Below are 12,122 nucleotides of genomic sequence, written 5' to 3'. Positions count from 1 at the left end.
GGCACTCAATTATTTTTAAAAAACTGTGTTTTCTTTCAATAAAAATTATATTCATCAAATCTATAAATCATTCCATGTTGTTCTATTATCTTAGAAAGTTATATCTTCTTTATAAATATAATAAAATATATCATAAAAATGAATAATATATCCAACTAGTAAAAACACGTACAAGACGCTATATGCAAAGAAAATACACAGTGTGAATAACTAAATAGAAGGGAAAAGGGAAGCGACACGAGCATCATTAAACGACGATTCCTCATTTAAATAATTCAGTGGTATACGGCCAAGAGGACGGTTGCTACACGGACAGGTATTTGTACTTCTAATCGATGTAACCGGCTAGTGTCGACGTTAAACTCACGATTCATCCATACGGTTCGAGTCACTCTATTTTGCTGGCATATACGGCGTTTATCCGCCTCTGTATCTAGATTTACGCGTCGAATTTCAGCCCGATAAAATCATTTATATGACAGAAGCTAGAATAGTCATAAGACCTGGGAAGGACAAACGATGTGCAAAATCGATCAACGACGTTAACGAAATCGTTGAGACTTTCTCATACGTACAGCTGATTCCACCGTCGAAAACGCGATCTTCGAGAAATTATAAGGGATTACAATAAATTAAGCTTGAAAATGAAAATTAATTTCGAAGGAATATACAATATTTTTATCTTTCATTTGGGAGATTAAAATCGACAGTGTTTCCATTACGCTCTGTGCGAAAATAATTCTGGAAAATTTTAAGATTAAAAGACGGATACGCACAAAGCTATGTACGTGTCTAAGCATTAAAGCGTCTTATCTTACCATCGTTTCCCCCTTTGAACGATGTGCTTCCTAATTCATAAAAATATACAAAATATCAAATTTCAACGAACTATCGATCTACCAAATCATATACAATTAATTTACAGGCCAACGCAATTTTAAAATTCCTATCTTTGTTACTATCTAAATCTATATCTAAAAAAATTGGAGCAAACCCCGAACCACAACACCACCTTCCCCCAAAAAACAAAAACACCTAAGCATTCTACCCCAGCGAAATAAAATGATTCACCGAATCAATTTCCTCGAAAACAAGAAATCTCTCTGAACGACGAACAAAAAAGGAGAAAAAAGTACGCATTGAACTGCATCACTGGAAAGGGCGTATGGAAAAGGAGGGATGATTTTGGAAGACAGAAGCGTATCGTGGAGAAGCGGGCGCTCTCTCGTGCGAAGGTCGAGTCAGTGGTTGTCGAGGAAGAAGGGGTGCGCGCGGGGTAGCCGAAAAAGGGGACAAGAGGGGCAAGATGCAACGCACATCTATTGATTCTTCTCCTTCAGCGTGAAGGCCCGCGTGTCCCACTCACTTTCGGAAGCGCGCACGCACCTACCAACGAACGAACGCTCTCGCGCGCTTTCCCTAGCCCGCGCACACAAACACGAACACGTGGCTAAGTAACGTAGTGTGGCTACGTGTGTGCACACATGCGCACGCCCGAGTGCGTCCCGATAGTTGAATGCAGGGCACAAAACGTTCACTCTCTCTCTTTCACTTGGTTTAAAGAGGGAAGGAAAAAGGAGAAGAAAAAAGAAGAAGAAGAAAAAGGGGGAACTGGATTTTGCAACCTCCCTTCCGTGCATTCCTACTGTGAATTTCCTTGGCCGGCTGCATAAAGAATTAGAATGCGAGAACGCGCACACCGTGCAGCTTATACGGAGGCGCAGAATGAAGAAAAAAGAAAAAAATAAAAAAAGAGAAGAGGAAGGCACACACAGGGGGGGGGGCAGAAGGGTGAGGAAATGGGGTTGCAGCGACCTGAAAAGTCCGGTAGCCGCGGCTTTGCACTTGTAACTATACTCCATGTAAGAGTACGAATCCTCCGCATATTCAATATCCTGGAGGGTTAGCCATCGGCTTTGCAAACAGTAAACCTGATCGACATAGAGAGACACTGCCTTCCGAAGGTTGAATAACAAAGTGCACGGAACTAGCGAGCAACAACGACTTTACGGCCTTTGTTGGTGAAACCAGGTCCTATGTCATTAAGATGGGTAATTAACTAGAGGCAACCGAAAAATACGATTTTCTCGGAGGGGCAGTTTACGATGGGATTAGCAGGGACAGCATTTTGAATGTAGAGACGTGTATTATAAACTGGTTACAAGCGATATTTATTGTATTATTTACACACAGCAAAAGATCATTTTCTTGGACTTATCGGGATGGGTATTCCCCATTGGGTATTATTTTTCAGGTAATTGTTCACATAATTGCTCACGTTCAAATAGATGAATTCAACCATTAGTCGAGCACTAACTAAAATTTCCTTTGAATAAGTGGAGTTTAGATAAATGGTGTTCTACCGTAGTAAATTACCTAATTACTTCCGAATATATTAAATTTCGTACCATTTGGTAGTACTTTCATATGGCTACAATAATTTGATACTATGAAAATGAAATAAAACTTGATAAAAGTAACGCTTCATTGGAAAATAAGAATACGTGCCAAGTGTAGCCTTTGTGTGTGCGCGGGAAAACCGAGGTAGAAATTCTACACGCAAGCGAATATTACATGTAACAGAATTTTGCTTGTTGAAATTTCGAGAGACGGTGAAATTTTATGTGTATATATCTAAATTAGGCAGAGTCTAAAATTCAAAGATTGTACGACTACAAAGACTATGCAATTTTGTTTAATATTAGAAATACCGACTTGTATCGAACGAAACAAAATATAAAATATATGAAAAGATATGACAAAAGGAAGCAAACAACTCATAGAACAAGTTACAGAACTTCAAAAGTGCAATATTATAAATAAATAAAGTTTCTATGAAAAATTACATATTAGTCATCACTCTAGTACTTGTAATATTAATTTAGAGTATAACATATTTCAGATATAATCTGAGCGATTAGTAATACGATATATATTTTATGGATTAGAAATATTAAATGAATCTTATCAACTTCTCACCGATTGTTGAAGCAGAGGTGTCCCAAATAGCGTCGATTTCAATTTCGAGTTATCACTCGCGAATCAATAATTAAATTTTAATTATTTATAATAAGAAAAATATATAGAAATACATATAAGACACGATATATGTATGTAGAATCGAGTAACGAATCTAGCTTCCGATATGCAGGGCCGACCTTAGCATAATGGCCGAAATTTCGAACGATCATGAATCATAATCTCGTCTTTGTTTACAAGAACTGAAAGGCACGCAAGTGGTGTCGCAAAAACTATAAGACTCCTATTCGAACCGTTAGCAAAATGCAAAGTATGATTCGAATGTACAGAAGTCATCGTACCGGGCGGAGCCAAACATGCAGAAACACAAACATATGCCGCCGTTAAGGTTACGAAAACAATTGTTCTAGGTTGTCGTAAGGGTCAATTTGTGCGACGAGAAATTGTGTACTGAAATCCATTCAAGCAACGATCGGTTATCGATTACGTTAGGAATTATTCGACGTTAAGTTTCATATTTTATTATAATATTAATCATATTTGAAATAGAATCGTGCGATATTTATGATACTAATATAATTGTATATTTTAACCGTCTTATGGCCCTTAAATTTTTATTTATCGATCTTATTATTATTTGAACAAATGAAAAGAGTTTCAACGTTTTAAAGAAAATCTCATCATAAAACTCAAATTAGTAGCAATCTTTCTATACTTTGTTTGAGCTGAACAAATTTTTTAGTGATATCAAAACAAGATTAAGTCGAAGATGATTTGGAAGTATTTTAATTTTAATAGAATTTTAATATTGAAATGTACAGTACTAATATAACGATAGCGACAAGATATTCCTATGTATATTCCAGAAAGAGATTTCTTATACTGCAGATTTATAATATTACAATTTAATTACATATAACATTGTAGGTGAATATTTGAAAATAAAATAAGAAAACGAGCTCTACTTTAAAAGTTTTGTTTAAAAGATTGTTTATGCATATTATGTTATTGTTCCAAACTTTTACGATTTGCTATGATATAACACATGGTATAACATAATATATACCAAACGTATATTAAAATGACCATATATTATATAGGAAAAAACGGAATAAGAATGCAATAGCATAGATATCGGGTAAAATAAATAAGAGCTTACAAAAAGCGGTGTTCCACGCATCCGTCTCCCGCCTTTTTGCTATTCTTCCTTTCCTGAACTTTCCAAATGTCACTTTCGCTTCGTGTCGTTAAACAATTATTAGTTTCTAACTCTTTCACGACGTATCACTAAACGCCGGTTCCACGCAAGAAAAAATCTCATTTTTAACAAAACATTTCCGTTCTTATTTTAAATGTCAGATCGCAGAAATCACTCGTTGCAGGGTTAAGGATTTTTGGATCATCATATAGAATGACGGTGAAAAGATGACAATGTATGAAAGATAACCGATTTTCGCGAAAAATTTTCAACTCTTCCGTCCGTACGCTGCCAGCAGCGAAGGCGACTGAAAACAGAGAATCGGCCGGCAGATTGTCGGTCGTATAGACGCCCTTGTCACGCATTGAAAATGAAAATTTGGTCCGGAATTAGTGGCGCCGCCTTGTGGAAGGAAGACCATTCATTTGATTTTCAAGATGTTTCTAATATAGAATGTAGTGCTGTTACGAAATTTACGTACGCCAGCACTGTACTACGATAACCTTACATAATAATTTTGCTTTACAGTTGAAATAAAACATAATAGTAGATTCTACATATAAATCATCAAAATAATTATAAAGCAAGATAACATATTATTTTTCATTATGGTAAAGTTATATATAACTGTAGGATTGTTTAAAATACTACATCGATAAAATTAATAAACGTTAACCGTGAATAAAGAATACGGACAAGTTGTATTTTGGTTAAGCTCAACTTTTTATTTGTACAGCTTGACCATAATTTATAACATTTTAATACAGTGATACTTAACCATAGAAGATATTATTAATTAAATTAATAATATCCTCGGTAAAGAATTTCGAAATAATTACCAAGTGGATCTGAGAAAACCTCATATAAATTATGATATTATTTCACTACATATATTAATACATTAACCAACAACTAATACATTTCCCTCAACAAACTCATAAGGTGGTATTTCCAAATTTAGAGGAGCTGGACCTTTCCTAATCCTTCCACTGGCATCGTAATGAGAGCCATGGCAAGGGCAATAGTAACCACCAAAATCACCAGCATTTGCAATTGGAACACATCCTAAATGCGTACATACACCCAAAACTACCAACCACTTTGGATCTCGTGTACGATCTGTGTCTACTTGTGGATCTCGAAGAGATGCAACATCTACCTGTGCCTCTCGATCAATCTCTTTCTGTGATCTATTATCATTTTAAAACAAAAGTCATTCAATTTAGATAAATGGAATTAGAAGAGAAATATGCAATCATGTTTAGTAATATTTACCTATGTCGTACAAACAGAGGCTTTCCACGCCATTTGAAAACAGCATTCTTTCCTTCAGGAATACTGTCGAGTTTAACTTCAATCTTTGCTAAAGCAAGTACATCACCTGCAGCGCTCATAGAAGCTACTAAATTATGCACAACTGTTTTTGCACTATAAACGGCACAAATCCCAGTTGCTATATGATAAATCAATAAATATTGATTTTTAATTAATTATTGAACCAGAATAATGCAAAGAAGATTAAAAGGTATACTTACTAGCTGTTACAAGATACGTAAATGATTTGCGACTAGCAGCAGAATGTTTGCTTGAAACCTTTGGATCTTTTACAGCATTATGACGATAATCAGTGAAATCTGGCCATTGAATATCAGTATGCGCCAGCCTCCTCTGTGTTGCTAGTAAACTCGCTATAAAAATCAATTCATTGATAATACTGTTTCCTACATCGAGTATAAAATAGGATATTAAAGATAAAAATAGTATATTTCAATATCTTAAAATAGGAAAAATATTTGTTCAACATTTGTAATAAACTAATACATTGGTACAGTAATAATCTTCGAGACACGTACCGCATACGCCATACGATTATATAATCGAAATATCTAAGAGTATATTTTGTTTATACACGAAATCTAATAAATTAATGTTTAAATAAAAGCCTCATACCTCCAATTCCTGAACTGACACGTAGAGCTCCTGTAATAAGAGATTCGTACAAACTTTGAACGAGCATTCGATTGACGACAGGTTTAGTGACGACTTTTGATTTTTGTACGATACCCTTTCCAGATACTGGTTGCATTCCATTTGAAATGACAGTCGTCGACCTTAAAAGTGGAGCGAGGCTCGTTGATTTCGCTACAACATTCATTTTTGTTAATTACGCACGAACGTCCAAACGAGACAACTTCATCGAACACCAAGTAAAATCCGAAGAACTACGTTCTTAGAGGTCTCCACTCTGCAACTTTCGTGGAAAATTTTCCGTGTAATTAATAGATGTCGCGCTATAACGTATTGAACCAGATGCATACCTTGTCGCTGATTGAGCTATGTAATTAATCGCGAAACTTAACTTTCAGCAACTAATCTTTTAACAAACTTGAAATGAATATAAATTAGATTATATATTCATAATTTACACATATTGTAGTTAAATTTGATTCTAATATTTAGTTCTCCCTTTCTAACACAATAAGCTATGATCTGCTATGGCATATATTTACATACATAGTGAGGTATATCAATATCAATAAAAAATATTACTATTTGTGAAGATTTTAATACGTATTATTTTATAGAATTATCTAATGATATGATGGTAAAAGCAAGCTTTAAAATATATGTTACTTTGACTACATTATTGTCTATATTTCGTAGATATTCTTTGTACCGCTTTAATCATACACATAGTTATATACGTTTAAAAGTTGTACATTTGGAAAATTCTTTTACAAAATATGACAATGATGCATACAATGGTTCATAGATGGCATAACTACTAATTTAAAGCGCCTATATTGTTTGGATTGTCTAAGGTTTCACAAGCGCATGCAACATGCGTATAGAAACATGTTATTTTTGTTCGTCCCGGATTTATCCCGGACATGGAATCCAGTTTGTAAGAAATGATTGTAAGGTGAGAATTTTTATACATATTCGTCATAATATTTACATTATCTTCTATGATTTTAGAAGAATTGTTTAAAACTACTACCTTTTGGTGACTTTTAGGTTATGTGGACATTTAGATACAACTTTGTTTTTATATTTAATAACAATAAGTTTTTGTGCAATATGTGGACAATTGATAATTGTTATAAATTATGTTATAAATATTACAATTTATGCATTTTTTCATGTCATATTCTATCTATATTATAGATATTCAAATTTTGTCGGTCAAAGTGCCATGCTGCATTTAAGAAAAAGAAAAATCCAAGGAAAGTCAAATGGACAAAAGCATACAGGAAAACAGTTGGCAAGGACTTGGCAGTGGACCCATCATTTGAATTCGAAAAAAGAAGAAATATTCCACTTAAATATAATAGAGAATTATGGCAGAATGCAATTGATGCGATGAAAAAAGTAGATACTATCAAACAGAAGAGACAAAATCTACACATAATGCAACGATTACGTAAAGGACGTGAATTAGAACAAGAAAGAGATATTAAAGAAGTTCAACGTGATTTATCACTCATAAAATCACCTGCTGCAGGATTAAAAGAAAGAAAGAAACTAGAACAAACTGAACAAGAAGAGATGCAGGAATCTAATGACGAACAAGAACAACAAGAAATGGAAGTGAATTAGTTTTGTTTATTATACGATGATTATATTCATAACACAACAAGATGAAATAATTTAATTTGGAATAATTTACATAAAAGTGTACAACTAAACTTATTACATTATACATGTATTAGGAAGATTGTGGATAAAAGAAAACTTTGTTCAAAATAAACAATTATTTATGTAAAATTCGTTTTTTATAGTACAACATAATTATATATTTGTGTAAGAATTATAAACAAAACTAATATCAAATTAAGTACTAGTAATGGCATTGTTCATCTAAGTTAATCTAAGTTATTAATTTAATTGTTATGAGTAATTCATTAAAAGTACTAAATAATTTGGAAACTTAGAACGCTCAAAAATTTTGTGAGAATTCTGAAATATTGATATATGAAAGTGTTCTGAAATACCGACCGCGAAAAAAATCAGTGTTTCTTACGCCCTCTGCGATTTACTACGGCGAATATAGCAATTATATTGAACTTAATCGTCGAAGGCGATAAAGTCAACAACTACGAGAGGACCTAGCAAGATTCAGAAAATAAATAATTACATATTTCTTTATTGTCAAGATTTCTTACATTTCTGATATCAGATACAAAACATATATATTCTTAACTTCTTATAGGAAATAAATGTTTAATAATTGCGTTACATATGACGGCATTTATGATGTGAAATTTAATAATTAATGTCTTACCCAATTGCAAGTATACCTCTTTGGTACTACACCGTGAATGTGTTGAACCTACAATTCCCTAAACATTATGCCACTGACAATACACTAATAATCACGTAAAAGATTGCAAACAAAGTCATCAATCACATTGATCTATGGTTCTTTGAAGCGCAAAACGCCGTTAGAGCGAGCTTTCGAATAGTTTGCTGACCCTCGAGAAGGTGTTCGACCGTGGCAGGTCCCAGGTGAAGAAAACGTGGTTTCCAAGTGGTCGTATGCGGCAAGGTGTGACCACCGCACCTCGATGACACTGTAAACACTCGACCGGTGTTTCCAGCAATTACCAGGTAAACCGCGGGGTGTTGTTTGCCGCGGACGAAATGTGTTACAACAACAGAAGAGCAGCGTACAAGGTGTGCGAGTATACGCAAGTCGAGAGAGAGACCGATACAGGACCACTCGAGTTATGCGGCAAGAAAGGATTTTCAAGGGCATGAGCTTGCAGATTTCTTCCGCCTGACAAAGCTACCATGGCCAATCTTTTTGGAGGTCTATCCTTTGATTCGTGCCGACCGTATTTGCTCTAGCCTTGGCCAACGTGAACTCGAACATTTCATGCTAATGGAACGTCAATCGGTTTATGAACGTTCGTTAAGTTACTTTTGTATTAATTATGTATTTGATGTTTGGAAGAGATGTAATAGTTGATAAATAATCATCTCGACAGGCTGTTCCATCTTGTAGGGCATAGGTTATTCGAGAAGATCTTCGAGATTAAAATAATTTTATTTTTACTTGTATCATGTACATAGCAAAATATAACGTTGTTTGCCGTTCTACATTTCAATTACATTTGATATCTGATTTCGTTTATATCTGTTCTTGCCTTAGTTTAAGTAACTTAAAATTCTAATTTTTCGTATTTGCTTGATATAAATACCAACATAAATACGTTAGTAGAGAAATTATGGCAATATCAGCTTGTCAGTTATTCTTGAAAAAGAGAAGTTAAAGTATTTTCAAATTCTTTTTTACGAGTATACTTTATTTTTAGGGACACTTGTAACTTCGTCCACGCAAAATTATATTAAATCAAGAGAACGAACAGCTATGTGACCCACATTCCTCCATTCATCACATAGACATCACGAGATTGAAAAAAGGAAAAGGGATATCTAAAAACAAGCATCGTGTTTTGCGGGTTGATTCACGACGAAATTCCATGAATTCGTGTTTCTTTCTTTTTTTTTTTATCACGCACATTCTGCTCGTCATATAAGGTGATTAATCATTTTTTTCGAGTACTAGAAGTGCTCGACTCGATCTTGCGTCACTTTGCTACACAACGTGTAGACAAATTCCACTCGTTCTTTCTTCGGTTACGAGATTAATTATAGTGACAATATCCGAAAGAAACACGGGGACTGTCTTCATATAATACGTATAATACGATGATCCACTTAAAGGTTCGCAACAGTACGACGCACGAGGGACTAAAATTGAAAAGAAACGCGTAGATAATGGGCCACATACTGCTTTCGAGGAATTTTTGGAGGGTCCTCCGGGACAGATTTGTCGGTCGTTTCGCCCGCGAAAAAGTGTTTTCGACCACACGCAATATTGTAGCCGTGTTTACTGAGGAAACACACGACACGGTGGTCGAAACGCGAGCTACTCGTGCGACGAATTGCAATTACGATTTTCGTGGGGTTAAACTATCGTTCGTTGTTTTGTCTCGGCGATTCCTTTTTTCTTGACGGTAGCTTGGACCAAAAATACATTCTCATTCGTACGGATGCGAATAATTCTGCCGTGTGATTGATCGATCAAGTGCTGCCTGCATGCGTTCCATTCATGAATTTCTTTGTATGATACAAAGATTACCACGAGCAAAGAAAACACTTCCAGTGTTATTAATATTAATTCTTTGCATTCAGAGTATGTATAGTGGATGCCAACTGATCATTCTCGATCAGCATTCTCACTGATTTATCGTAGCAATGTGTAGTACATATAGAGTAAAATAGCGGGCAACGAAATGGTGACTAGACGTGAAACATGAAGGACAGTGGCGTGAAATGTTTGCAAATCGTATCACTTTCAAAAGTTCATAGAAGAGTAAATTTCCAATGAAACGTTCCGTTTCTATGTTTCCTCCTTCGCATCGAAAATGGTTGCTAGAACCATTCGTCAAGTCATCGCCGAAGCTCTCAGATCTGCTGCAGACTGTGCCACGAATAAATTAGTCAAGCAATCGTACAAATGTTTCGTCGCGAATATCGTATTGAACAAACCATGAATTACACGGTTACTCGTCGACGATAACATTTATTTGTTTGTAACATACAAATAAAAAAAAAAAACGAAAGAAAAAAACGATAGGTCAAGGAATCTATGATGTCAGAACCGGTATCATGGAGCGCATCTTCTTTTCCTAATCGTTTCCAGCGCCGCGCAAGAAGGTCCTTGTAATAACATCTTGCGCCGAGGTCACGAAAGCAGCACGCTCATAAATAAACAAAGAGACTGCACGGTTGGACTTAAAATAGTTTGTCCGAGGCGTAGCCAGGCATTTGGTCGGACAATATTATTTTATGTGACCAATGGTCGTCAACGGGTCCCCGAAATACGCGTCAGAAAGAAACGCTCCCTCTGATCTCACCGATAGATTCGAAATGTAAATCACCTGTGTACACGTCGTTCCGTGAAAATTAATGGAAAGTAAGAGGAATGCGTGCTAATAGGATACGTTCCAATTAGACTGTGATTGACGACAATATTTTTGTTTAGCGTTGACATACCACAGAGCGGATTTTTCAACCGAGTCATTAATCTTCTTCGTTTATTCTCTTAACGAGTGAAATGCCTCGTTTCATCGCTTCGACTCATTTATGGAGGTAGCCCATTTTTTCTAACAAGCAACATACCCGACTTGCTCGAACTAAATCGGATAAAGAAATGTAACGGTTCGAGGCTTACAAACTCCGCTACGTCCATCTAAAAGGGTAAATTAGTCAATCCGAGCGTTTAATTAAATTTCGATGTCGCCTGTTATCACAATGCGGTCCGATCGGCATTTACCGAAATCTACTATGGTAGGGCCCACGTCGACTTTCACTGCTATCGCCCTCGACTCGTCGACTCGACCCAAAACTTTCTGTTGTTACTCCTTATAAGTAAAAGTAGGTATGTACTATTATGTATAGAGTTACTTAAGAAATTTACATGTAATTTATTATCTCAAATACGCTATAATAATTTTCTAGAATTTCATTTACAATACGATTATTTTCAGTTAGAATCTTTATGCAACAGTTTCGAAACCTCTTCGATCTTTGCCCGAAACTTGTCGAAAAAACGATCGATTCATATTTTCCTTTCCATTTTTCATAAGTAACGGTGTAATAACAAAATACCGCGCCAGACACGATACGTACAAATATTTATCTTGCCTTGTTTCTTTCGCCGCGGCATAAAGTTCGATCTACGTATCGTTTTCCGCAGCGTCATCAGGCATACAGATCGTCACGACGCGATTTGCATAGGCGAAGTGGTAACACGGCGGGACAATTGCACGAAACAGAGAACAACTTCGTCACTGGGATCGATTTAAGGGCGGGGTAAAATCGACGTACCGCTCGTAATCGGTACCAATGTCTTCAATTTGTTCACGTGGGATCA

At 35.6% G+C, this 12,122-nt stretch overlaps 3 protein-coding genes across 4 annotated transcripts in view; 1 reads left to right on the top strand and 2 right to left on the bottom strand.

Moving 5' to 3' along the window:
- LOC126876341 (zinc finger protein chinmo) overlaps positions 1–4,871 on the bottom strand; it is a 77,241-nt gene extending 72,370 nt beyond the window's left edge. Inside the window, exon 1 of the mRNA XM_050639180.1 lies at positions 4,139–4,871. The gene's annotated coding sequence lies outside the window, so the exon portion shown is untranslated. The remainder of the gene's footprint in view (positions 1–4,138) is intronic.
- Positions 4,872–5,024: 153 nt separating this feature from the next.
- On the bottom strand, positions 5,025–6,445 carry LOC126876389 (cytochrome b-c1 complex subunit Rieske, mitochondrial). Of its 2 annotated transcripts, XM_050639248.1 has the most exons (5): positions 6,242–6,445; positions 6,128–6,157; positions 5,713–5,865; positions 5,453–5,630; positions 5,025–5,367 (listed from the first exon to the last, which is right to left on the bottom strand). In XM_050639248.1, the coding sequence occupies exons 1-5, from the start codon at positions 6,330–6,332 to the stop codon at positions 5,079–5,081; spliced, it is 741 nt and encodes a 246-aa protein (XP_050495205.1). In that variant the 5' UTR covers positions 6,333–6,445; the 3' UTR covers positions 5,025–5,078. The 2 variants fall into 2 exon arrangements, with proteins under 2 accessions (XP_050495205.1, XP_050495203.1); XM_050639246.1 differs by having other exon boundaries at positions 6,128–6,445.
- Positions 6,446–6,897: 452 nt separating this feature from the next.
- Positions 6,898–7,945, top strand: LOC126876444 (probable ribosome biogenesis protein RLP24). The gene is made up of 2 exons (XM_050639301.1): positions 6,898–7,100; positions 7,346–7,945. The coding sequence occupies exons 1-2, from the start codon at positions 7,020–7,022 to the stop codon at positions 7,775–7,777; spliced, it is 513 nt and encodes a 170-aa protein (XP_050495258.1). The 5' UTR covers positions 6,898–7,019; the 3' UTR covers positions 7,778–7,945.
- The last annotated feature ends 4,177 nt before the right edge of the window (positions 7,946–12,122 follow it).

The sequence above is a fragment of the Bombus huntii genome, chromosome 2 (genome assembly GCF_024542735.1).
Source record: "Bombus huntii isolate Logan2020A chromosome 2, iyBomHunt1.1, whole genome shotgun sequence".
Lineage (NCBI taxonomy): Eukaryota > Metazoa > Arthropoda > Insecta > Hymenoptera > Apidae > Bombus > Bombus huntii.
This window is presented reverse-complemented; position numbering and strand designations above follow the sequence as displayed.

Bases quoted from the DNA above. Each gene is read 5' to 3' on its own strand.
- LOC126876389 (XM_050639246.1), bottom strand. From the start codon at position 6,332: ATGAATGTTGTAGCGAAATCAACGAGCCTCGCTCCACTTTTAAGGTCG. The intron at 5,866-6,127 runs GTATGAGGCTTT...TGATTTTTATAG, and splicing joins TGTCAGTTCAGGAATTGGAG to CGAGTTTACTAGCAACACAG. The intron at 5,631-5,712 runs GTAAGTATACCT...TTTATCATATAG, and splicing joins TACGTATCTTGTAACAGCTA to CAACTGGGATTTGTGCCGTT.
- LOC126876444 (XM_050639301.1), top strand. From the start codon at position 7,020: ATGCGTATAGAAACATGTTATTTTTGTTCGTCCCGGATTTATCCCGGA. The intron at 7,101-7,345 runs GTGAGAATTTTT...TCTATATTATAG, and splicing joins TTGTAAGAAATGATTGTAAG to ATATTCAAATTTTGTCGGTC.